Source organism: Podarcis bocagei (assembly GCF_964188305.1).
Source record: "Podarcis bocagei genome assembly, chromosome: 16".
NCBI lineage: Eukaryota > Metazoa > Chordata > Lepidosauria > Squamata > Lacertidae > Podarcis > Podarcis bocagei.
Genome location: NC_138142.1, coordinates 31,908,973 through 31,936,351, shown reverse-complemented (window position 1 = coordinate 31,936,351; position 27,379 = coordinate 31,908,973). Strand labels below are relative to the sequence as shown.

Below are 27,379 nucleotides of genomic sequence, written 5' to 3'. Positions count from 1 at the left end.
AATCCTGGCTCCTAGGCCCTGCTTCCAGTCACACTCCTGGGTGGAGAAACATAGAAAGCTGCCTTAAGCCAACCCAGACTATCGGCTCCATCTAAGCTCAGTAATGTCTGCACCTGCCCAGGGTTTCAAGGCAGGGGGTCTCTCCCAGTCCTACCTGGAGAGGCCATAACAGGCTGGCGTGGAGGAAGGGCGGAGGGCGTATTTCTGTGTGGCAAGAGAGGTAGGCCAAGGAAAAACAACAACAGAGGCCCAGTTTTCACTGTACAGCGATGTTTCTATTAGGAAGGAGGACAAGTGGAGAAATGGGTGGTGGAGGCTCAGCAATGCCCCTTCCTCAGCCCCGGCAGCTGGCCACAACCAAAGGCAGGGAACCCAAGCTTGAGGATTTCAGGTCCAACTCAGTTTTTCTTTTCATTTGGCAGTGGAGATGGGGGGAGCCGTTTCCCTCCCAGAGTCCAAGGCTCCTGCCGGAACCTGCTTGGAGATAGCGCTGTTTCGCTGGGCGAATTCGGCATGCTTCTGCCGCAGTAGCTCCTGCTGCTTCTGGAAGCCGATGGACCTGGGGGTGTGGGAAGCACAAGCACTGCGGGTGAGAACCAACTAGAACCAACTAGGTCTTATTCAACATCTTTATCAACGACTTGGATGATGGACTCAAGGGCATCCTGATCAAATTTGCAGATGACACCAAACTGGGAGGGGTGGCTAACACCCCAGAGGACAGGATCACACTTCAAAACGATCTTGACAGATTAGAGAACTGGGCAAAAACAAACAAGATGAATTTTAACAGGGAGAAATGTAAAGTATTACACTTGGGCAAAAAAAATGAGAGGCACAAATACAAGATGGGTGACACCTGGCTTGAGAGCAGTACATGTGAAAAGGATCTAGGAGTCTTGGTTGACCACAAACTTGACATGAGCCAACAGTGTGACGCGGCAGCTAAAAAAGCCAATGCAATTCTGGGCTGCATCAATAGGAGTATAGCATCTAGATCAAGGGAAGTAATAGTGCCACTGTATTCTGCTCTGGTCAGACCACACCTGGAGTACTGTGTCCAGTTCTGGGCACCACAATTCAAGAAGGACACTGACAAACTGGAACGTGTCCAGAGGAGGGCAACCAAAATGGTCAAAGGCCTGGAAACGATGCCTTATGAGGAACGGCTAAGGGAGCTGGGCATGTTTAGCCTGGAGAAGAGGAGGTTAAGGGGTGATATGATAGCCATGTTCAAATATATAAAAGGATGTCACATAGAGGAGGGAGAAAGGTTGTTTTCTGCTGCTCCAGAGAAGCGGACATGGAGCAATGGATCCAAACTACAAGAAAGAAGATTCCACCTAAACATTAGGAAGAACTTCCTGACAGTAAGAGCTATTCGACAGTGGAATTTGCTGCCAAGGAGTGTGGTGGAGTCTCCTACTTTGGAGGTCTTTAAGCAGAGGCTTGACAACCATATGTCAGGAGTGCTCTGATGGTGTTTCCTGCTTGGCAGGGGGTTGGACTCGATGGCCCTTGTGGTCTCTTCCAACTCTATGATTCTATGATTCTATGATTCCTCCAGGCAAGCAAGCAAGCTCAGTGCTGCAGAGTGCTAAAACAGGCAAAGCCACCTTTATCAGCCCAAGGGGCACAATGACATTGCGGGAACCTTCCAAGGAGCCAGTGATGGTCAAAAGAGGGCAGAGCAATGGATGGGATTCTCACCCATGCACAGGAAGCACCATTGCAGCCATGTAGAAATCAGTGGTACACACACACACACAGAGAGAGAGAGAGAGAGAGAGAGAGAGAGAGAGAGAGCTCTCCATCCAGGCAAGCAAGAAGCATCATCAGAGTTCAAGGGCACATTCCAGCCAGGCAAAAGCATTGTGTTTTTATATTGCATTTTTATCTTACGAATCACAATATATTTTGATGAAGGGTGGTTTGTTTGTTTGTTTGTTTGTTTGTTTGTGTATTACATTTGTTAGTCATTTTAGCTTGCCCAAGCCAAACCAGAGGGACTTACAACAGACTAAACCAACAGCCCCACATTAAAACCAAGGATGGGTGTGAAATACAGTATCTGGGTTTACAGTTAATGTTAATTTGTCTGCCTGCTAATCGTTCGCTTACCCCGCACTTTCCAGTGCATCTCCCCGTAACTATTGTAACTGAAAGAAGTTGGCATTTGTTGTTGTTTTTTGAAGTAGATTTGTTGCGCTAGGACGACAGAGCCCTTTAATCCGCTTTAAATGCCCAAACCTTAAGTTCTGATAAGCGCATTGATCCCTTGTGCAAAAGACAGACCATCTGGAGACATCCTAAGAGAGAATCCCAGGATACCTTGGGAGAAGAAGCCACTGTCCCTTCCAGACTGTTTTACAGGAAGGATTCAACTGCGTACTGGAAATTTAGGTTTGCACAATTAAAGGAGATTAAACAGCTCTGGTGCAACGAATCCATGTTAAAAACAACAGGCAGACCTTTTTGAAGTTAGGAAAACAATGGGGGAATGTACTAAGGAGTGTGGGATAGAGGACTGACTAGTGGAAAGACATGCAACCACCACGCAAGAAAATCAGAATGGAATGACAATGAGTGCTTGTTATTATATAACCTCCCTGCAAAGAAATCAGAACACATTAAAAATAAGGTACTGGGTGCAGAAATCCACATCTCAAAGATCTCAGCTTTCAATTTATTTATTTACTTTTAAAAGGCAAGTTTCTAGTCCTCATAGCCTCATGGGTTTCAGCTGTTCGGGGGTGGCAATTGCCCAGTAAAGTCACTTAAAAAAATAAGAAGGAAAAAGACTTTCAGTGGTCACACCATACATTTAAAGCACACTTATACCACTTTAATGGGCTTCCGCCAAAGGATCCTGGGAACTGTGGTTTGTTAATGGTGCAGTACAATTCTCAGCACCCTTAATGAAGTACAGTTCCCTGGATTCTCCATAACTGCTGAAATGGTATAATAGTGCTTTAAATGCACAATGTGGACAACTTGTAGGGTTCAGTGCTACCCAGAGCTTTGACTGTACTTAGCAAAACTTAAATATAAATTATGGAAATTAAGGAAAATACAGTCATGCTGTAGAAAGAATACAGTTCACACTGAGGGTCATTTATGTGGGGTTAAAAAAAATGAGAATATATGTACCTAGCCCGTTCCTTGCTCTCATTATATATCTGGGTTATGACCCGGTCCTTCTCATCCATGAAGTTGTTGTGAACTTTCTCCAGCTTCCTGCAAAAAAGGAAGAGAAAAAAGGTGTTTGGGTAGAGGTTAGAAGTGGAACAGAAGCAGTAAAGCATCACTGGTTAGCGTTGGTAATGCATTTAACAGAAACTAAGCAAGCTGAAGTGCAGCAGAATGGAAACAGCACTGATTGCGAAGGACCCAGGGAGGGACAGAAATCATTGTGCCCCCTTATAGCCCTAGCTCAAGACAGAGGCATTCCCTGGGGTAGGAGTGCAGGGAGACGAGAGATGGTGTAAATATCCTGTTCCCTTGGAGGTGGGGGAAGCAGTCAGATATATTTTCTGCCCTGGTCCATGTCTTTTTTTTACAACTGGGGTGGGAGGGGTTGGGGAGACAGATGTGGAAGAGGATGAGATGAACTCTTTGGGTTTGGAATTCCAAGTGGACAATTAGGTCCATCTAGCTCAGTGTTGTCTACACTGAATGGCAGCAGATTTCAGGCAGGAATCTCTCCCAACCCCACCTGGAGATGGCATCAGGGATTGACCCTGGCACCTTCTGCATGCTAAGCAGTTGCCCTGTCAACAAACAACAGCCACACCGCCGCCCCCAATGTTCCCTGCATTCTATGTTTCAGTTGCACACAAATGCTGTTGGTGCTGGATGTTTCCTTCCATTTGGTAGACTGCCTTTCCCTCTCCCTGAATGTCTGACAACATTATATTCACAGCATGTCAAAGAGACGGCTACTGCTTATTCCACTAGCGCCTCACCTCTTGAAACAACGGCAGGGGTGTCACGCTTCTGATAAATACAAGTCCTATCGATGCGCAGGAAAGAAGAGCTAATGAAGGACTCAACCCACCCACCCTTTTTCCAGCTTCCCAAATTTCCATGAGAAAATGTCTTGCCACTTAATAGCCTTTTTGTGTGTTTACCTGGGCTCCGCAAAACTGGGGTTGTGTGTGTGTGTAAAGCAGGGAGGGTGGCAGAATTTGCTATGAGCAAACTGAACTGGCCCACAGTCTGCTTGTCCGCTCTTTGCAAGCCAACCTTCCTTGCAGATTTCCCCTAATACTGTTTTGCTTTTAGCATTTTTCTAATATGACAACATTTGTTCCCACACAATTTATGGCTCGTCCAGACTCCCCCCCCCCCACTTTCCACCAGGGAAAACCTGCTATTTATCACAGAACTGGAGCAAACAGCAATTGGGTTTTCTGCAAGTGGGCATTTGCTCCAATTCAGTGGTACAGAGCGGGTTTTCCCAGGCAAAAAGCTCTCAGACCCGTGCTTCCTAGGCATGGGACAAACACAAGTGTGGACACCATCATCAAATTTGTCCTCAACTGTCTGCTAACTTGGTATTGCAGAAATGTGTATTTATTTTAACATCACCGGTTGAAGTGTTGACGTGATTATGTTAGCCATTAACCACCATTAACATTCATTGTTTTATCCTTAACCTTTCTCTCGCCTTTTGCCCCTGTGGCTTAGCCAAATGCACAGAGAAAGTGCAGCCACTGTCTTACATCTTAATGCGAATTCATGACATCTGTTGATGCAACCCAAAATGGGCTTTGTGTGTATTTTGTGAGAGTTCAAGGGCAAGTCTGATGCACGTATTTTTTTCTAACAACGTCATAGTAATGGGTTAATTTTCCTATCATCTTGTTTATACTTATTAATCCATGCAAAAAGACAATTTGCAGTTTTTGTTCTTTTTTCCCCTGGGCAAAGTGCGTGGGGGGGGGGTTGAGGGGGAATTATCAGCACTCCCTGAGAGTTATGCCTTGGCCCTTGACCAATATGAACTGGGCTTTTGGGGGTGTGGTGAGTCACTCATTTGCTTGGCAATATATGTGAAAATGCTAGCTGGCTGACAAGAAAAGAAATGGCAAAGAGCTGTAACTCCCGTGAGTGGCTGGGTGTGGGGAAGAGATCCATCACCGCCTCATCATCCTCACTTGAACAGACAGTAACCCTGCAGCAAGATGCACACTTCAATGAGCAATCATCGGCTCATTGAGTTTTCAGTCAGCTCTGAAATCGTCATAAAAAAGTTGAACAGCAACACTATTTCCGAAAAGCTGAAGGACCGGATCAGGAACAGTTAAAAATAGCGAAGCGAGAACTGAAACGAAACGGTACGGGTGACGAGTCCGTCGAATTGGATTAGATCCCGAGTGTAGAGTGTTTAGCTTCTTGAGCAGGCAGACGGCATTGCCCGTCCCAGAATCCTTTGCAAACGCCGCCTTTCGTTCTTAGCCAGCAAAATAAAGTGAAAGGAATGTTTGTGGACTGACTGACAAGTGCATCCCTCAGTTCCCAAGTCTTTATCTGTGGGGAGATTGCTCAAAGGTTCTGGAAGCGGGATTAAAAAGCAGGCTGGCAACCGCCTGAGGAAAATGCCTGCCGAAATCTATCCATGGGTGGCCTCCACTGGGCATTTTTTGGTGGGGCAGGGTTGTGTCTTAAGCTCCACCAGTTTCGAGAACTGAAGGTGCCCTCCCTTGACAACCTGGGAAGAAGCAGGGAGTGGCAAAGCGGTGGCTCCCTCGCTCAGCACTGTTCATACTGGGTGCATATCTCCTCCTCCACCACCACCACCCCAAACATGTTAACTGCTCTGCATAAAGATCCTCTGAGCGCCGCACAATACTGCTGCATGAATGAAAAGTGAGTGGATGCATTATTTTATGAATGAAGAAGAACGTAAGAAGAGCCCTTATGGATCAGGACAAAGGCCCATCTAGTCTAGCTGCCTGTTCTCACAGTGGCCAATCAGATGCTTCTGGCATGTGGCGGCTCTCCAAGATGGGGTCTCCCCCAGCCCTACCCGGAGATGGAACCAGGGGCCTTCTACATGTAAATCAGATGCTCTGCCCCCCACCCCCTGAACCACAGCCCTTCCACAAACTCGGGAAAATGAGAAGCACGGAAGGAGAGGCAGTTGATGGCAAGACGCCCTGCAAAAGCGGGAGAGGGGCATTCTGTCCCCTGTTGCTCTTCTCCCCACATGGGTGTGGAATTTGATTCACCCATGTGGCCTGCCCCCCCCTTTTCAGGCCCCTTTAAATGCCCCTCCCCGTTCAAGCATAAGCAGGCATGTTTAATTGCATTAGGCTTGATTAAAGGCTGCTCACGATTAATCTCTCCCTGGTCATGGCCGGCTAATTAGGCAATGGATAAGAATTAGAATTGGCTGGCTGGCTGGCAGCCGGGGTTGGCAGGCTGCAGTGCTGGGATGGGGGTGGGGAAGCAAGCCAGGGGGAAAAGAAAGGGAAAGAACCAGCCCAGCACCAGCAACTGCACAAGGGTCCGCCGTACCGCCAAGACAGGCCAAAAGGACGCAAAGGCAGTTGTCTCCAGAACCATGAGGGCTTGCATCCCTTTCTGGGTTCAAAAGGAGGGACTTTCCCTACATGAAATATGTGTGAACCAGCACCAGTTTCTGCTAAAGAGCCCATGGCCTACAGGTGTCTGATGTGGGCTCCTTCTATCTGCCATGCATGTTGCAATTATCCACGAAGCTCCCTTATAAAAGGACATACAGTGGTACCCCGCAAGACGAACGCCTCGCAAGACGGAAAACCCGCTAGACGAAAGGGTTTTCCGTTTTGGAGGCGCTTCGCAAAACGAATTTCTCTATGGGCTTGCCTCGCAAGACGACAGCCCATAGGGAAATCTCCGGGACAGCGGGGAAGCGCAGCGCGTCTTCCCCACTGTCCTCGGACCTCCGCCCGCCGCGCGGCATCGGAACGAAGCTCCGATGCCGGGCGGCGGGGGGGGGGAACGCCTCCTCCCGCCGCGCGGCATCGGAACGAAGCTCCGATGCCGGGCGGCGGGGGGGGGAACGCCTCCTCCCGCCGCGCGGCATCGGAACAAAGCTCCGATGCCGGGCGGCGGGGGGGGACGCCTCCTCCCGCAGCGCGGCATCGGAACGAAGCTCCGATGCCGGGCGGCGGGGGGGGGGACGCCTCCTCCCGCCGCGCGGCATCGGAACGAAGCTCCGATGCCGGGCGGCGGGGGGGGGAACGCCTCCTCCCGCCGCGCGGCATCGGAACGAAGCTCCGATGCCGGGCGGCGGGGGGGGAACGCCTCCTCCCGCCGCGCGGCATCGGAACGAAGCTCCGATGCCGGGCGGCGGGGGGGGAACGCCTCCTCCCGCAGCGCGGCATCGGAACGAAGCTCCGATGCCGGGCGGCGGCGGGGGGAACGCCTCCTCCCGCAGCGCGGCATCGGAACGAAGCTCCGATGCCGGGCGGCGGGGGGGGGAACGCCTCCTCCCGCCGCGCGGCATCGGAACGAAGCTCCGATGCTGCCGCGCGGCATCGGATGGCTTTCCTGAAGACTTGGGGTGGGAGGAGGGTTTTCCTTCCCACCGCCAACATTCAGAATGCTGTTCTGAATGTTTGCGGTGGGGAGGAAAAACCCTCCTCCCACGCAAGCCCCGGGAACAGAGGCAAAGCGCTGCGCGCCTTCCCCTCTGTTCCCGTACCTGTCCTGAAGGCTTGCGGTGCGGAGAAAAGCCCTTCTCCGCACCACCAGCCTGGCAAGCGGTTTCCCTAGGAACGCATTAATTGATTTTCAATGCATTCCTATGGGAAACCGTGCTTCGCAAGACGAAAAACTCGCAAGAAGAAAAAACTTGCGGAACCAATTAATTTCGTCTTGCGAGGCACCACTGTACAGGCAACTCCCCTATTTACCTGCGTTCAAGGCACAAGCGACCGCGACCTCACGCATCGCTGTGAAGCCGGAAGTGGCATGAAAAGGGTCAAAAACGGCCTCAAAATAGTACAGAAACAGCAAAAATTGCACACAAACAGCGTCTAAGAATCCCACGAACCTTTGCAAGTGCAATCCCAGGAGCCCTTGCACCTACCTGTGGAGCCTCTGGAGAGCTGGAGTTTGAGCAAGGTGGTTTGGAGGGAGCGGTTTTGGTGAAGTTTGGTGGGGTTTGTTTTTTAAAAGGTTTTTCAAGGGCTTCCAGAGGTTTAGAGCATGGGTAGGCAAACTAAGGCTGGACTTGGCCCAATCGCCTTCTAAATCTGGCCCACGGACAGTCCGGGAATCAGCATGTTTTTACATGAGTAGAACGTGTCCTTTTATTGAAAATGCATCTCTGGGTTATTTGTGGGGCATAGGAATTCATTCATTTCCCCACCCCTAAAAAATATAATCCGGTCCCCCACAAGGTCTGAGGGACAGTGGAATGGCCCCCTGCTGAAAAAGTTTGCTGACCCTGGTTTAGAGGGTGTTCACAGGCTTTTTTCAATGGTGTTCCCAATACAGTATACACATTTTCACTTAAATGTGCACGTATCCCCCCCACAGGAAGTTGCCCGTACTTTTTCATGCAGCACGTATTTAAACTCGCTTGCATAGGAGGCAGAGAAGGCCACCAACCTAGATGGCTTTAAAAGAGGATTACAGTGGTACCTCGGGTTACATACGCTTCAGGTTACAGACTCCGCTAACCCAGAAATAGTACCTTGGGTTAAGAACTTTGCTTCAGGATGAGAATAGAAATCGTGCTCCGGCAGCACGGCGGCAGCGGGAAGCCCCATTAGCTAAAGTGGTGCTTCAGGTTAAGAACAGTTTCAGGTTAAGAAAGGACCTCCGGAACGAATTAAGTACTTAACCCGAGGTACCACTGTAAATAAATTCATGGAGGAAGAGAGCTATGAAAGGCTACTAGCCACAATGGCCAAGCTCTGCCTCCACAGCTGGAGGCAGCCATGCTTCTGAATACCAGCTGCTGGAAGCCACAGGAAGGGAAAGAGCTCTTTTGCCCGAATCCTGCTTGCGGGTTCCCCACAGGCATCTGGTGAGAACAGGATGCAGGATGAGATGGGCCACTGGCCTGATCCAGCAGGCTCTTAGCTCATTATTGCCTCCACCAACTGGCAGTGGCCCTGCAGGGGTCCAGCAAGAGATTCTCTCCCAGCCCTATGCTGCTGGGGATTGAACCCAGGACCGTCTTCATGCAAAGCGACGATGGTTTCAGCTACGATGGGGCTGATGTCAGCATTTGGAGGGCACTGGGTTGGCAAAGGGAATTCATGGAGAGAAGACAGCTGTGATCACTAAGTGGAACCTCCATGAGCAGGGGCAGTATACCTCTAAACAGCAGCTGGGCTATGAAGAAACTAGGAAAGGGGAAATCTTGATTTTGCGTCCTGATTGTGGGCTTTCCCTAAGCACCCAGGTTTGGAAAGAGGTCGGTGGAATAGTTTGGCTTGATCTAGCAGGGCTCTTTCTGTGTTCTTATTCTCTCCATGTTGCATGTTGGGGGCTTAAGGCCGCCTGGAGAGTTCATGGCTGGGGCGAAATTTGAACCAAGGATTTCCTGATTTGTAGCTCAAGTGTCTCAGCTACTAAATGGGAAGGATCATCACTCTGTGGCAGAGGGAGGGACACCTCCTGCCTGCAGAAGGTCTCAGGTTCACTCACCGGCCCCTCCAACGAAAAGGATTTCAAGCAGCAGGCGAAGGGAAAGGCCCATCTCTGCCCGAGACCCTGCCGGTCAGAGAAGGCAATACTAGGGAGGATGGGCAAATGGCCCAACCTAGGAGAAGGCAGCTTATAATGTTCCAGTGTTCCTGCTTTGCATCCATAATCCCAAATACTGCCTTGAGCTCCTTAGAGAAAAAGGTGGGATATAAATGCAAAATAAATAATGATCAGCAAAGCACTGCACTGGGTTGGACTAGATGACCCTTGGGGTTCCCTTCAACTCTACAATTCTACGATTCACCCCCCCCCCCACCAAAGAAGGGAGAGGAGTTGGCTCCCAGTCTCAGGAACAGGAGTGGCTTGCAAATCGCACAACCTCCTCAGAGCTTTTGGGGCTGCCCGCTTTCCCACGCAGCTTGTCTTCATGATGGTAAAGCAGGGTGGTGTGGGCAGGATACCTTTGGAGGCGGTCCAGGGGTGAGGAGGCAGCAGGGCGTGCTGCCAAAGGGGATTCCCAATGCCCTACTTAGATCTTTGCCCCTGCATTGGCTCAGCAAACTATGCGGAAGAAACAAACGCGGCTAAATCTGTGTGATGCATTGTCAAGCTTCAAGAGCCAGTGTGGTGTAGCGGTTAAGAGTGGTAGTCTCATAATCTGGGGAACCGGGTTCGCGTCTCTGCTCCTCCACATGCAGCTGCTGGGTGACCTTGGGCCAGTCACACTTCTTTGAAGTCTCTCAGCCCCACTCACCTCACAGAGTGTTTGTTGTGGGGGAGGAAGGGAAAGGAGATTGTTAGCCGCTTTGAGACTCCTTAAAGGGAGTGAAAGGCGGGATATCAAATCCAAACTCTTCTTCTTCTTCTTATAGCCCGATGGCAGCCTTCCCTTCTGGGTAACCTTTGGGAGGGTGCGGGGAGAGGGGCAAAAGTGGGTGGAGCCAAGGATGCAAATTTTTACCTTAGTATGGTAGACTAGTTTCTACACCCACACTCACACACCCCTCTCTCTCCTTCCTCCAGGCCAGCAGAGGCGCTATCAGAGTTCAAGGACACAACCCAGCCAGACAAAAACACTCAAGGAGGGTGTGGAGCAGGGCTGGTGAGGGGTGTGGCCTGCTGAGAGTTCTGAGGGCCAGATACAGAGGCCTAGAGGGCCACTTTCAATCCCCTGAGTTTCCCCACCCCAGAATTTTAAACCTGGAACCTTCTCATCTGGTTTGGGGTGGTGGGCAGGGAAGGGGGAAAAGGAAGCAGCCCCATACCTGAATCCTATGTAGTGGGCAGCTAAGCCGCCCACTATGACGAGCAAACAGTACCCAAAGATGTATCTGTTCTGGCGACGCTTCCTCTCGAACTCGGGGCCTGAGAATGACTCTGAAGGAGAGTGGTGGAACTGTTGCCAATACCGTACGTCCTCGTTGGGCTCTGATGCGCTCCTGCAGGGAAAAGCAGAAAGTCAGCACAGGACTGGCACAGAGACCGATGCATTCTGGTTGGCTGGCTGCTTACAGAACTGGGCAGGTGCAAGATTTTTTGGTGCCCTCTCCAGTTGGGGGGCGAGCAGGGGGCTGTAGAGCCTGAAGGAGGAAGTTCTGGCCTTCCAGATGGGGTTGGCCTCCATCTCCCATCAGCCCCCAGCCAGCGTGGCCAATGGCAAGAGATGACGGGCAGCTGTAGCCCCAAAACACCTGGCAGCCCAAGCTTGAAGAGCCCTGGCTAGTGGTGCGATGTAATTGCTTAAGGAAGAGGACAAAGAAGGATGGCAATCAATGGCTACTAGCCAACAGCAGGGTTGCCTCTGAGTGCCATTTGCCAGGGATCACAAGCGAGGAGAGCATTCAGGTCCTGCTTGTGAGCTTCCCATGTGGTCGGCCCCTGCCAGAACAGGATGCTGAACCAGATGAGCCATGGCCTGACCCGCCAGATGGGCGGGGTATGAACAATAAAATTAACATCCTCATGATTATTATGATTATTACTGCATACCCTCCAACCTTCCTGCGGATGCGTCTTTCTGTACCAAGCTCTCAAAGGAGCCGGCTGACTCGCACAAGAGTACAGCACCTCTGCAAGTGTCGGCTCATCCTCCTCCACGAGCTCAGCGCTGGAGGGAGAAAACAGGACATTCTGGGATTCAAACCAGAAGCTGGGATGGCTTCTGCAATTCCAGGATGTCCGGGGGAAATCGGGACACTTCAGGGTACGCTGGGAATCGCAGGTGTGATTATACATGGTGACACGCCCTGAGATCTGTGGATGAAGGGCAGTATAGAAATTTAATAAATGATAATAATAATATTGATTGGGACGCGGGTGGGGCTGTGGGTTAAACCACAGAGCCTAGGACTTGCCAATCAGAAGGTCGGTGGTTCGAATCCCCACGACGGGGTGAGCTCCCGTAGCTCGGTCCCTGCTCCTGCCAACCTAGAAGTTCGAAAGCACGTCAAAGTGCAAGTAGATAAATAGGTACTGCTGTGGTGGGAAGGTAAACGGCGTTTCCGTGCGCTGCTCTGGTCTGCCAGAAGCGGCTTAGTCATGCTGGCCACGTGACCCAGAAGCTGTACGCCAGCTCCCTCGGCCAATAAAGCGAGATGAGCGCCGCAATCCCAGAGTCGGTCACGACTGGACCTAATGGTCAGGGGTCCCTTTACCTTTACCTTAATAATAATATTAAGTGGGGAGAGTTGCTGTTGTGCTCAGGTCCTCCTTATCAGGTTCCCATAACAGGCACAAGGAGGTGAGAACAAGATGACGGACTGGATCTTTTACCCTTATGCGTGGTAGTCAGGAGCCGTTGGCGTGAAGCTCGCAGGACAGGGAGCTTTGTTCCCAGAGGTGGGGGGCATCTCTCGTTCCGTACCTTTTCCCGAAGTCGCCCAAATCAAAAGGGTTCCTCCTGGCGCTGCTGCTGGTGCTACTGCCATGGCTGCCTGGGGGAGGCCGAGCTTCTTGGGCTGCTTGTGTGCTGTCGTAGCGCCTCCGGCTGCTGGCCTTGCTGAGCACCCGGTAGGCCTCGTTGAGCTTCACAAACTGGCTGTGCAGCTCAGGGTTGCCTGGGTCACTGTCAGGGTGCAGCTGTGGAGAGGAGAGGAGCTCAGCTGGTTAGAGCGCAGTGCTGGTGACGCCAAGGTGGCAGGTTCGATCCCTGCATGGGACAGCGGCATATTCCTGCAACGCAGGGGGATGGGACTAGGTGAACCTCAGGGTCCCTTCCAACCCTATGAGAAAAGGCTGGCCTCATACGCGCCCCTCCTGCACTCCCCCCCATCCCAAAGATTTCCCAAAGAGGATTTGCTGCAGCTTCTGCTTCTCTGGCGACTCACAGGTCATGGTGGAGAGCTGACTTAAAGCACTGAGCCAACTGGCTTAATAGTCATTATTATTACTATTCGCATTTATAAAGGTAAAGGTACCCCTGCCCGACAGGGCCAGTCGTGACCGACTCTAGGGCTGTGCACTCATCTTGCTCAATAGGCCGGGAGCCGGCGCTGTCCAAAGACACTTCTGGGTCATGTGGCCAGCGTGACGTAGTTGCATCTGGCAAGCCAGCACCAGCGCCGCACACGGAAACACTGTTTACCTTCCCGGTCCCTATTTATCTACTTGCACTTAGGGGTGCTTTTGAACTGCTAGGTGGGCAGGAGCTGGGACCGAACAACGGGAGCTCACCCCGCCGCGGGGATTCGAACCACCGACCTTATGATCAGCAAGTCCTAGGCACTGAGGTTTTACCCACAGCGCCACCCGCGTCCAACCTTTTTTACTCTCCAAGGAGCTCAAGGTGGCATACATGGTTCTCTCCGTCCTAATTTAATCCCCACATCAACCCTGCAAGGTAGGCCAGGTTGAGAGGCAGTGACTGGCCCAAGGCCTCCCAGTGAGCTTCACTGGTGAGTGGGGATTTGAGCCCTGGTCTCCCAGGTTCTCTTCCGGCACTCTAACCACTACACCACACCAGCTTGCACAAAGCTTATGCAAAGGTCAGACTGCATCCATTTTTATCTGAGCATTTGTTTTCCTTTTTTTACTACAGCGAGCATTCACCCTGCATTTATTTTATTTGATCAAGCAATTTATGTACCACATAACTGCAACAATCTCTACGCAGCTTACAGAGAATAAAAATTAAAACTATAAAATCAGACTTCAATTAAAATGCCTGCTAGGAGAAAAGAAAAGTATTCCATAGGCACTGGTAGTTCAGGAGGGACCTCAACTGGAAAGGAGGCCCTTAAGATTCTTCCTGATTTGCAAGCGGGGCATTTGCAGGTCTTCCCCTTAACCAGTTGTCCATCCCACACTTTTCAGCACATTTCCCTATCACCTTCTTAACCACAATGGTGAATTTGTAGCCCTAGGGCAAGGGAGCACTTTAATTCACCTTTAATTGTTCAAACCTAAATTTCCCACTCAATCAGAGCAACTGCCAATGGGGTTTTCTGCAGACCAATGTTTGTTCCTGAGCAAGGGGGCAGGTCTTCGCTGCCTGAGGAATATAACATCCACCTGGGAACATCAACCAAGCCTGTTCGCAGTCCCCCGTCAAACAGTTCATCTGCTTTGAAGATCAGGGGACTAGGCAGACTGGAACTTGTTTCTGCTTGCGCATCCTCTCAGAAGGCCAAGAAGAGAGGACCTTCTCTTCTCCCTCTGTGTATCTGTAACACACAAGCTTCCTGAGAGCCTGACTACAGCAAAGCAGCTGGATTCGACTTGCCAGAACTGGCATTCTAAGTCTTGAGAGCATTTGGCACTTCTTCCTGTATGCACTTTCTTGCAAGCGTATCATTGCTTCAGAAGGACTAGAAACTTGCTGCTTTGAGTTTGTGTGACTGAAAATGGAGATCCTCATAAACCGGCCTCCAACACTCCTGCAGAATGACAGCATAGGTACAGCTTCCCAGAACCACCTTAGCCTTCCTCTTAGCGGATGTTTTGGCTAACATTTAAACAGTCACTGCATCGCCCTCCCAACGCCCTCCCCGCCTCCTGCAGTCCTAGTCTCACCTGCTCTAGTCTCTTCTCTTTTTGGTACAGCACCTAACACACTGTTGGCTTTGAATAGGAGCATAAGAAGCTGCTTTTTCCTTAATCAGACCAGTGGGTTCATCTAACCAGTGGCCTCTCCGGACATCCTTTCTATTGTGCATTCATGGTTATTTGTGCTCATGGTGGTACCAGGGCATTAATTTGCACATGGCCCCACTTTCAATACCGCAAAAGTATCGGGCCTGCATTTCCAATCGGCGCACAACCCATAACTCCCCATGAAAACTTGCAGCTTTTTATATCACTGAATGATCTACGGCTGTTGTTTTTAATCCCGCTTTACTTCCACAATAGCACAAGAGTGCCTCCTCCAAACAACAAGAATGCGCTAACACTGGAGAAGCACAACAGAACAAATATTAAAGCAGAACGATGTCTGTATGGTCCAGTATAAATCCGCCACTAATGGACTATGCATATTGCAGAGTACACAATAAAATAGATGGCTGGTGGGGTCCAAAGACACTCCGGCCAGCCCAGGCTGGCACCCTCCTCTGTAAGCTCCTGCTGTTTGAGCTTGGCTGCCAGGGAGGTGAGGCATTGGACTCAAAATCTCTAATTCCATCTGGCTAAGATGTAGTTGCCTCCTAGCAGAGCTTTTGCAAAAAGCTGACTACCAGCAAAGGAGAGAAGGGCCTTGCTGGCTTGTTCCAAAAACAATATGTTGGGACAGAGACCCTGGCCTGAGGCTGCTGCTGCCTCTGCACTGGCCGCCCCAGTATTCCCACAAGACCATCCATCACAGAGCCGTGCGCGGTGGGTGGCAACAAAGACGTTCCGAGCCAACGTGCCGAGACCAGGAGCTCCTCTGCTTCCCAGACCGGAGGAGAGGCAGGCGAAAAGAGTTCAAGGCTGCAGCCTGATAAGTCTCTTGCTGAGGAAGCTCCCCGCTAAGGCTGCATTCCAGGCTGTCCTCACAAACTGTTAGCAAGGAAGGCATGGGGTGAAGCTGGATGGGAATTTGTACTCAAGGGTGTTCATGGGTGGGTGGGGGGGAGAAGGACAGTCCGATCCCATAGCCTGGTCCTGGTAAAGGCCAGGAAACCTTATATGTGCATCTGCACCAGTCCAAGAGGAAGGTCCTTAAGGACTTCCTGTGTAGCTCAGAGAATATCCCAGCTTTGTGGGCCCGATTGCTGTGTTTTTTCCTAGCCCTAGCCTATGACCATGCAGGTATCTTTATCTAGGCCCCAGGACTCTTCCAGCCTCCATCTCACCTCATCATGCCCTGCTCTAAGCCCTCCTTGAGTGCCTTTTGTCATGGACGATGGAGAGATGGGAGTTTATTGGGTGTAGAATGAATTTGTTTGTTTGTTTATTACATTATTACAGTTGTAATCTCATAATGCAGAAATCTCTGGTTTTCACATAGATGGAACATGGCCTACCGTACAAAGCTCTGTCCGCTTTCCCCTCTGGCCTTGCCCACTGCTGGCATGTGCCCCATTCCCCAGTAGGTGACCCATAAAGAAATGTGGCCATGGGGCTTAAAAAATCCCGCCACCTCTGGTCTGTAGTTGTTACCCACCCTGGGACTTATGTGAGGCCCAGGAGGACTTGGCCTCAAATATCTAGATGAAAGATGGCCACTTCCTTCCCTGCAGAACCTCTTGGGTTAGTGATCAGCAGGGGTGGTTCTTGGTAATTCCACTGCACTCTGAAACAGGGTGGGGGGCCATTCATGCGGAAGCCCCTAAGTTGTGGAACTCTCTCTCCACAGAGGTGGGTCGGACACCTTCGTCAGATAGCTTTTATAATATGCTGAAGACCCTTGTGAGAGAGATATTTTCATGACCCACCCTGTTCCTGTGACTGTCATTTGTTTTAAACTGTATTTAATACTGAATTTTTAAAAATTGGGACCTTATGGTGAAGGGCAGGTAAGAAACCAAAATAATGAGAATCTTTAATAATGCTATCTTTCTGTGGGTTGTATCCAACTAAGTTCTTTTCAGAAGTCGGTGAACCTAAGTGAGTCATGTCTATTAACTTCAGTGGGTCTACTTTGAGTAGGACTTGCATTGGATACAACCCTTTTTTCCTTTCTAACTATAAATGCACAAACGCAACAGCACTCTCTCTTTCTCCCTCTCATACACAGATACACACTTGCCCATCTTCAGCCTCACTTTTTAAGGAGCTCAAGGCAGTATAAATGGTTCACTTTCCCATTTTTATCATCACAAGAACTCTCTGAGGTAGGCTAGCCTGAGAGATATATATATTTTTTTGAACCAGTACCTCTTCAGTCTTAGACTTGCCACTCTAACCACTACACCACCCGGCCTCTCCTAATGTCCTTCCCCTGCTAAATGGGGGCACAGTACGAGCACCTAAAAGGCCCCAGGGAACAAAAGTGGGGTGCAGAGCACCAAGGAAAAACCACCAGGGCGAAGTTGCCGGCAAGAGAATCTCACACTCGCCACACCATTCAGCTTGTCATCTTGACACGCTCCTCTGATTTAGCGTTGAACACAAGCAATTAAAACAGCCCTGCAGTTAAAACCATGGAGGCAAGAAGGGGGTGGGTGGGATTTTTGGCTGGTGGAGAAAGAAATGAGGGGAATTTAGAATGGGGCACTTGTTCTCCCTGGAGGTAATCCTTCGGGTGAAATGAGTTCCCACAGACAACTCAAATGCGGGCTTGGCGGCGGGTGGGAAGGGGGAGAGGGGCCTGGAAATAACAGGGACCTCTCTCCTCATCCGATTGCAAATCGTGTCAAGTTTGTAGAAAACAAAGCGGCCTTCCTCCTCTTCCTCCTTCCAAGAGCTGGTTGAAGTATTTCAGTGCTCCCATTCAATTCTTAAACGCCTGCTAACTACCATGAAGCCACACGACAAATCTCTCTTTTGCTGTCTCCACCACAAAATCTTAAACTTTCAGGTTGGTTCAGGCTGCTTCCTGGCAACCAGTTAATTGACCAGTTCATCCTAATTTGTTTGAACAAAGTTTGAAAGGAGGTCAGAGACCATTCTGGCTTGATTTCATGGAGGTTGAATTGCATTGTTGTGTCAAGCAATTGTTATTCCCCGCTACACACACAGATACCTTGCAGTGAATTTACCTCTCACTTTCCTTATCATAAATAACAGGCTTGGGGGGGGGGTGAGAGAGGTTTGCTGCACAAGAGCACCAAACTCACTTTAATTGTGCAACCTGAATTTGAACACAGTACCTCTAGACGTCTTTTTTTTAAATTGCGCATTCATGATGTTTTGGGATCACGGTGATACTGAGGCACTTATACGTGACCCTGTCTGCTGCTTCATTCCCCAATGGTGCAAGTCTTATAACTTCCTGCCAAACTCTTGTTAATGATTCGCACCAGAAGCGTTCAGAGGGTTCTGTCTCTTTCTTGCGCTACAGAGCAGGAGTGCCCCTCCAGACACAATAAGGGCGGTAACATTGAACGAGCATCACAAAATAACTAATAAATCAGAACAATGTATTGGTGTTCCGTATGAATCTGCCACTGGTGTACTATTATTGAAGCAATAAATATACTTAGGGGGGACAGGGACCCAGCAGTCTGGAGGAGCCCCTTGTAGCATTTTCTCAAAGGACGATGATTCCTAATCAAGTAATTCAGTTCCTGCAAAGCATATTCCTTTACTGTTCTTTTTTTTTAAAAAAAAAAATCTGTTTATTTCATCAACGCTTGGTGGCTGCAAAAAGCCTCTCACTCACTTTGGTTCCAAAACACATGGCACTCGCCCTCGTCAGCTGAAGGCAAATACAGCCTCCCGGGACTGTAATATGTTTCATGACCACAGAAGAGCAAACATCCCTTATTGCCTCTCCCCCGTCTTCCGGCCCCCCACCCCCGGCTGGCTCCCCACAATGCAAAACTGGCATCACTCAGCGGAGGCCAGAGCAGTGGACAACAAAGATGTTCTGGAGCGATAAAGGGGTTGTGTCAGTTGGAGGCTGTGTGCAATTTTCCCTTTCCATGGGGAAGTGGTGGGGGGGTGGGGGGGGGAGGAAGCCCAGCACAACATCCTGCTCCTTTCAGGCCCTTTAGCCAGTATTAGGGACAGGGCAAATCTGTCAACTTCAGTTTCTCCTTTTTCCCATTCTTAAATACAGTTCTCCGCATGTACGTGTCAGCATGCAAACTTATGAAAATTCATCAAGATTTTAGTGCGACATTTTCTTCTAACACACAACGCAACTTTGCCTAATATGCACATTTTTGCAAGCAATTTAATGTGGGGCTTTTTGTACATTATTTTCAGCAACAAATGCATTTTACGCATTCCTTACCATAGCATGTTTGGTAGAAATGTATTGCAAAATTCAGAGAAGGTGGGCTCTCGACGGATGGCTGTGTTTTGGTTCATGAATTGTTTTGGGAACTGTGAACTTGGTAGGTTTGTCTGGACTGTGAAATGAACCAATTTTCTCCCCCTTCCCGCCCCCGTTCCCTAGCCATGATGCCCGGCAGTTAAATAGATGTTCAGAATGTTAAAGAGTTACGGATAGCCTGCCGGTCCCTCACCCAGCCCCGCCGTCAATCCTCCCCAGCTAAAAAGGAAGCGCAAAGCTCAATGTCCTTGCAAAAGAAAAACGCTTGCTATGCTGGGCAAACCAATAAATCCTCCCTAATGGTTAATTAAGAGATTTGACGCAGGAAAACAAGCGAGCTGGAGGGGGAGGCAATTGTTTTAAAGCAGCAGGTCAAATGCACACAGGCAGACCTTATTCTCCACTGGTTTAAAATACCAGGGTAGGAAGAGAGGGACAGAGGGCGATGTGGGGGGGGGGGGGCAGGGGCAGGAATGTGCCAAGCAAAGGAAGATTCCCAGCTGTGAGCTGCCTTTTCTGGAAGAGCCTGGCTGGGACAAGGTTGTGGGTTCCCAAAAGGTGTCCCCACTCCCAGCGCCTCCAGCCTTTTGAACCCCTGTGCAAGCCCTTCCTCTGCCAAGCCGCCATTGGGCAGCTGCTTTGGGTTAAGGTCCCTCCAAACTGGTTTTGTGTGGGTAGGTGCGTTCTGCAACACGCCACTGATAGTGTAACAGTGCATTAGTAGTGGGTTGATAGAGGGCTGCCTGCAGATCATTCTGCTTTATGAGTAGTTCATAGAATCCTAGAGTTGGAAGGGATCCCAAGGGGCATCCAGTCCAACCCCTGCAACGCAGGAATTACAGGTAAAACCAATTTCTCTTCAAAAACCTCTTATGAAGGAGAGCCCACCACCTTCCCACATAGTCCAGTCCACTGCTGAACAGCTCTTACGTAAGAAAGTGATTCCTATGTTTAGTCAGAATCTCCTTTCTCATAATATGAATCCAGTGGTTTGGGTTGTACCTTCTGGAGCAGCAGAAAACAAGCTTGCTCCGCCTTCCATGGGACAGCCCTTTAGATGGTTGAAGATGGCTCTCATATCAAGCATTCTGCAATGCTTGATAATAATAATATTTTATTATTATTTATTGTGGGAAGCTGAATGTGCATTAATTAAATGCATGCATGTTGCAAGTTACAAGTACTAGTAATAATAATAATAGTAACAACAACAACAATAATAATAAATGTGTGCAAAAATACATTAGGGAACATTTGCAACAATATGCGTATTAGGGAACATTGCATATTGAGGGGGGGGAAATGTGTACATTAGAAGAAATGCATACTGAAACACTGGTGAATTTTCATGAGGATTAAAAAACAAATGTATGTATGTATATTTGCAAACAGATGTGGAAATGTGAAAAACTGAAATTAAGAGTGGAAAAATAAGAAACTGAAAGGGAGCGGCTTGTTGATCCCTCCCTGCAACCAAGGATGGCTGATTTTGTCCTCGTGTGCACTTGGGACGCTCCTCTTTGGCCCCAGGCACAGGTCTCCTCTCTATTTACCTTGAAAGAGGTAGCTTTCGGGAATGGCGCTAGACAGCAAACACTGGCCACTGGGCTGCTGCTTACAGGAAGAACTACGTGAAGTGAGGTGGGGGAGAGGGGATGTGCGTACAGCAGGGCTGACTTTACCTCCTTCAGCCAAAGGGGGTGGTGAGCTACCAACTAGGCCTGGTGGGGGGGGGGGTTGTTCTCTTCTGATGCCCAGGCATTGCCAAATCCCTCCTGCCCAATTAAGAGCTTCGGTCTTGAGAAACCCTCCTTCGTTTTCACTGCAACCCAAGCCAACCAAACATTGCCATTTCTACCTCAGTGGTCCGCTAGCGAACTTGAAGGTATGCAAGACCCATCTCTCCGCTCGACCCCTGGCAGACAGATTACGATAACACTCTGCAAGGCTGGGGTGGTGGAGGAGACATTTATATTGCATAGATGGGGCAAGGATGGGGAGGGGGAAGATGTTAACCAATCGCAGGCAGGCGGATTCCAAAGCCTTAGAGGCATCTTGCCCCTTTGCACCGAGCCAGCTCCAAAACTTTTGCAAGAGTGCCTGGAACGCCCCCGAATTGTACAACGTTTGGTCTGCCTTGATCCTTTCCCCCAGTATGATCTCCCCTCTCTCCTGCAGGCCTGGCTCACTCTCCTCTAGCAGGAGAGGGCTGCATGAGGGTGGAAGGGAGACGGTAGGAGTGGAGATGGCAAAAGGGACAGAATGTGCCCCTAGAGGACCACCTCATGTTAAAAATCTACTTGGGTGGGGGGATGAGGCAAGGCACAGACGAAAGAAAAGAAAGGGAAAGAGCCCCAGTTAAAGATTGATGGGAAATGCTACTAGCTGCGTGGGGCCATTTGACATCGCCACTGCTGCTCTCACTCCAGCCTGTTTTAATCACCGCCCGGGTTAGAGAAACAAGCAAACGTGCTCCACATTGGCCCAGACCTAGAGGCCCTTCCGTCCGTCCAAAAGAGATAAAAAGATTCCCAATGCTAAGATTCCTGGGCAGCTCTCCAAGGCAGCGGAGGCCAGAGGCGGGTGAAAGAGGGAGCCAGCCAAAGCGGCCACAACTGGGAGCGACGGTTTCGCCACGGAACAAGGGCAGGGGTTTCCCCAGAAGGGATTCTGGAAGAGGGAGATTGTACAGTGGAGCAGCAGGGGGACTTTCATGTGCATGGCTTAAATCGGCCTTGCATTTGACAACTTGCCCCTGGTAGCCACGGGCGACCGGAAATCCCACGTAGGCGAATGACTGAGCCGACGGAGAAGGGACGGATCCGTTCCATCAGTGGAGGGAGGTTTGCTTGTTATGCTTTTACAGGAGGGAAAAACTGATCATGGAGTGGCACAGTCCACTTCTGCCATCTCAGGTCTCTGCTGCCTTATGCTACGTGTGTAAAATCAGGTCTTGGTAAGAGAATGCAGGAAGATATGTGAAGTTATTTGTCCAACGTGTTCAGTATTGTTTCCTCTGCATGGCAGCAGCTCTTAAAGAGTCTTACACAGAGCAGACTCCTTTCTGTCACCTGCCATCTCAGGGGTGGGGAACCGTTTTCAATTGGGGGGCCGCACTCCCTTCTGGACAGCTGTCTGAGGGCCACATGCCAGAGGCAAAAGTGAGTGGACCATCAAAGGTATATTCTACCTTTGTACTGTAAGCTACTTTCCGCACACACACTATATATTTTTTAATGCATTTGTACATGATATACCACCCTCTGCACAAGTCACAGGGCAGTTTATAACTGAAGGATGCAGATAAAAATCTGAAAGAATAATGTGACCCTTTAAAAACACAAACAACAACAAATCAAGGAAAGCCAGTTAATCTGTCCTCCACTGAGACAAGCAAGAGGCATTATCAGAGTTCAAGTTACACATTCCAGCCAGGGAAAATCACTCAGGGTGCAAAGCAGGGCCAGCGAAGGATTGCGGCCAGCAGAGGGTTCCAAGGGCCATACAAAGAGGCCCAAAGGGCCGCATTCATCCAGGTAAAAACGTTAGTCACAATCAGTGGTGTTTCCACTGAGCTGCAGTTCAGTTTCTGTCAAATGCTCACTGTCTGTAGCTATGTAACTCTTTAAGTAACATATATTCATTTCAATGTAAAGGAAGCATCAAAACAATGTAAAAAAAATAATAACTCATCAATAGTGCAGTGTTTGCGGACTTAGAAGCAACAATGATGTAGAAAAATGCCAATCAAATTCATTTGACTGGTTTTCATTCCCAACCACAAACAAACATGCAAACTCCTGCAATTCCCACTTCCTTTTCCATTGGAACTCTCTGGTATTATTATTTATTACTATCTGGTATTACTATTTATTTGTTGCATTTATACCCCACCTTTTTCTCCAAGGGGCTCAAGGCAGGGTAAATGTTTCTCTTCCTCCTCCTCCTCCCCCTTGAATCCCCACAGCAAACATGTGAGGTGGCTTAGGCTGAGAGGTAGTGACAGGTCCAAGTTCACCCAGTGAGCTTCAGGGCCGAGTGGGGATTTGAACCCTGGTCTCCCAGGTCTTAGTCCATCCCTGTGTGAGGATTTAATGCCTGTTTTTATGAAATGCAGTATGGGGACAAACGGGGACAAAATGTGCAAGAGGAGGACTGGCCACAGACCACAGGCTCGGCCTACAAATAAAGCAGTTTCCCTCCACCCCACCTTACACCTCTGAATAAACTGCCTCCACTTCTGATTTGTCACACCCTCCACCCCAATCATCCGGATGGGAGTTGGGTCGAATGTTCTCTTCTTCACTGGTGCAAGGGCTTGGTCTCAAAATAGCTCCTCACTCTCCCATCCCTGATGCAGCTACTAACTGGGGACATTGAGCCCAACCAGAAGCAAAGGCCAAACAGTCGCTCTCCCCACCCCCCGCCCCACCGCCAAGAGGTCCAAGTACCACTTGGAAGCGATCAGTTAAATAGCCGGGGTGGGGAGGGAACAGATGCAAAGCTGCTTTCTGAGCGGTGGGGGGGGGGGGTAAGGATGGCGGCAGGTCTGGAAGATGTCACTTTTTGCAGGGGCAGAGGGACAAAAAACAGCTGCGCGCAGATGGCGAGAGAGGCTATAAAACACTTGGCACAGGGCTACCTCTGCTGAAAGTGATATAGTGGGTTGTTGTTGTTTTGTAATGGCTAAAGAATAAAAACAAAACGGGACACAGCAAGAGCTGCTACTGCACAGCTGGGAATCCCACCCCACACAAATTCCACGCAGAGGGAGCCCAGATTTGCAGCTCTGAAATTCTAGCAGTCAAAAGCACAAGTGACCTGCTTGCACAATGTAATCCATTTTGCAACTGCCGGGGGCCCCTCCAGACTGCTGGGGTTTGGATGGTGGGCATACTCTGCAACATGGCACTGATGCAATAACAGTGGTGGGCTTATATCGGACTGTCCAAACATCGTTCCATTGTGTTAGTGGATCGGTGATACTTTCTCAACTTTACAGAGTTCTTGTGGCATTCTTACTCTATAGTACGGCGAAAGCAGGGCAGAAACTAATAAACCCCGGAATATTTGTGACATAAAAAGTTATAGGATTTCAGAAAGAAGCCATGGGACATTCGTTGGTTAGAAATGAAGCAGTCTTTCTGCCCCGAGACATTTGCAAGAACAAGCAGTGCCGAAAGCAGAATTGTGTATAACCACCCTGGTACCATTGTGAGAACTAATAACGCACAATAAAAGGGACATCTACTGTAACTCACTATAATAATCTCAATAATAAAAAAGGGACATCTGAAGGGGCCTTGGATGTTTTCAAATTTCCTAGTGTTTGGGGCTGGAAGGCAAAGGACGGGAGATCTGGCCCACAGCAGTGAAAGATGGGAGAATTATGTGGTCTACAGAATCTTATTTCCAGTCCCACTTTTGCTACTCTAGAAAGCCCTGGAAAAAGGCATGGCTTGCAAACAACAGTCGTAAAGCCTAGAAACTATTTTCTTTTTCTTTAAAATGAAGGCTGAGATTTTCAGGATTCCACACAATTAAATCCAATGCTTGCATACTGTGCGACTGTGCACATTTGAAGTGCACAATACCTGGAAACTTGCGTAAGGTTTCTGCGAAGACAGACGGTAGTACTGCCTTAACGAACTTAGGTCTGAGCAGAGCAGGTTTAACACATTTTGGCCCAGAAATCCAGCAGTCTTGACCTTGGGGGGTGGGAACCTTATTGCTGGAGACGCAACTATCCCGAGTTCATCCACGCTGGAAGTTAAAAGCACCAAGCAGAGGGATTACTAACTGCTCTGTGGAAGATTTTGCAACCACATCAAAAGGGTCTGAATGCCTCCTCTGGCACTGAGGGGGGTCTGCTTCCTCCTTAGTGGCGCCTGGCCAAGCGGAGAGAAATATCTACTGGAGCTACTCTAACTGTGGGCCCCTCCAGACTGGTGTCCTATTGAGGGTGTGTTCTGCAGCATATTTTTGACACAATACTTGAGCATTAGTGGCAGATTTATTCTTGTTTCATGATGCTTCCCTGATGTTCCCACGTGTCAGCAGTGGGTGTCAACTCACATCTGTGAAGTTAACACTTTGTTCGAAGAATCAAGAAAACTCAGGAGGCCAGGCCTAGTGAGCACAGCAACTCGTCCTGTTAGATCTTGCCCCACTGAGGCAGTTGAGGGGACTGAAGGTCCCTGCGTTCCCACACTTCTCTAAGTCTCCTCCTTCTCTGAGTCATTCCCAAGCAATCTGAGACTTCGCTGCCTTTGCTCTGCCCTTTTCATACCTCTTCTGGTTCTGAGAGACCAGGGGGAAGGGGAGCTGGTCACAGCAGGAGGGGCAGACCCTCTGATTTTTCATCTCTGCCTCTTGGCCCCTCTCCTCTCCAGCCTCTGCTTCTGCCTCTGATTCTGGGCTGCTCTCTGCCACAGACTCTCCCTGCTCATTAAATCCTGTTACCTCTACAGCTTCCAACACCTCCTCCTCCCAGTCTGCTCCCTTCTCCCTCTGACCACCCATCCTCATCCCACAACCAATCTCCTGGCTCTGAGTCTTCTTCCCTTGGGGGTTCCCCAGCTGGTGCCTCCCACCACTCCTCTGAATGCATCGTCATCCAGTAATGACACCACATTACTGCCGTCTAGAAGGGCTGTAGCACAACAAAAGCGGGACAAAAAAGGAACCAGAACATTTGTGTATAAAAAGTTTCAGCAGGACGTTACAGAATATGCACTGACTGGGAATGAAGCAGTGTAACCAGCCCAAAGCCTTTGCAGGTACAAACCATGGTAAGTGGGAACACGTGTGACCGCCATAATAGCATCATGAGCACAAATTGTCATGAATGCACAACGAAACAGACATCTGGAAAGGCCCTGCCCCACAGCAGGAGGTGCAAATAGGTTCTCCAGCTTGCAAATGTGTCCATGGGCTCCTGAAAGGGTGGGTTACCCTATGATGCTTCCTGCGAGGCCAACTAACCACGCGCACTGGAAGTGCACCAGAGGGAAGGGGCTATTGCTGAGTGGTAGGGCATCAGCCATGCCATGCAGAAGGTCCCGGGTTCAATCCTGAGCATCTCCAAATAGGGTTGAGAGACACTCCCTGTCCGAAAACCTGGGAGAGCCACTGCCAGTCAGCGCAGACAATACTGAGCTCAATGGACCAATGAGGTGACTCAGTATAAGGCAGCCTCCTACCTTCCACCCAGGGATGCTCTGCCAGCATGATGCTACAGTGCAAGAATCATTTTGGCTTGACACATTCAAAAGCAGAGTCAGTCACTGCAAATATGCCTGTTCTTTGCAGTATGGTGAGTGCCATTTGAGGTCTACCACCTTAAGTGGCTCCCTAGGCTATCTATATGGTAGAGACAGCTCTGGAGTACCTTTGGGCTGAGAGCACAGGAGACTGTTTGGTTTTAAAAAGCCAGGTTGTCTCTTTCTAAAGCAGAAGAGGAATTCAAAGGAGCACCCTCCTGCGAAAACAAACACTGTGCTGGTTTTCCTTCGGGAAGTGGATCCAGGGCTCTTTCGGCTCAACACTGCCCTCTTCAGGGAAGAAGGGAGAGGAGAAGATCCAGGACACACCTGACCTTACGCAAAGGATGTTTTAGGTAGCTTTAGAGATGCCTTTCATGACAGCCATGGGTGTAAGAAAATTTTGATTCAGTTCACATTCAAAGGCCAACCTATCAAATCTGCATTCAAAATAACAGGCAAAGTGAAACACAGCCCTCCTCCAAAATTTGTGCTTCTTTGAATTTTGTAATGCAGCTCTTCAGCCAAGTAATGCGTACAAAAAAAATTGCACAAAGTGGCTAAAGTATGCATTAAATACAAACATTAGTAAAAATAGCATGTAAAAAAAAGGCATTATATTAGAGGAAATTGGTTTGCAAAAATATATGGATTAGGCAAAAGTGCATATAAAAATACATACATGCTGATGCATTTTTATGCAAACTGATGTGGAAATGTGGGGGACAGAATTTAAGATGGGGAAATGAGAAACTGAAAGTGACAGATCATTCCATCCCAAGTTACAGCACACACAAAGCTTACTTGCCCTTCTCCCATCCAACATAATCCACAGTGGTCACTTCCCAACAGCCTCTTTCATCCTATTTTTTCCACACAAAGTTTGTGGGAAGGTTAAATGATGTCGGCTATTTACTGTGCATATGTTTTGAGGAAGGGTTGGCCCACACCTTCTGGCACATCTTCCCATCCACTTCTGACGGACTGACTGTTGTCTATGCTGGCTGAGGGTGACGAGAGCCGGAGTCCAAGAACATCTGGGTGGCCAAAATCTTTGGGCTAGTGGGTAGCCTCTCATAGCATCCTTATGGAGAGGTTCAGCCACCCT

The 27,379-nt window shown here is 49.4% G+C and overlaps 1 protein-coding gene across 2 annotated transcripts in view; it reads right to left on the bottom strand.

The window, feature by feature from the left end:
• Positions 1 to 253: 253 nt before the first annotated feature.
• The window catches only part of DNAJC4 (DnaJ heat shock protein family (Hsp40) member C4), a 41,146-nt gene continuing 14,020 nt past the window's right edge, over positions 254 to 27,379 (bottom strand). For both annotated transcript variants that reach the window (XM_081173378.1, XM_081173379.1), the window contains exons 4-7: positions 12,515 to 12,729; positions 10,917 to 11,090; positions 3,151 to 3,237; positions 254 to 559 (exon numbers count right to left, since the gene is read on the bottom strand). In XM_081173378.1, coding sequence (XP_081029504.1) covers positions 412 to 559; positions 3,151 to 3,237; positions 10,917 to 11,090; positions 12,515 to 12,729 — 624 coding nt within the window. In that variant the 3' untranslated portion in view covers positions 254 to 411. The remainder of the gene's footprint in view (positions 560 to 3,150; positions 3,238 to 10,916; positions 11,091 to 12,514; positions 12,730 to 27,379) is intronic.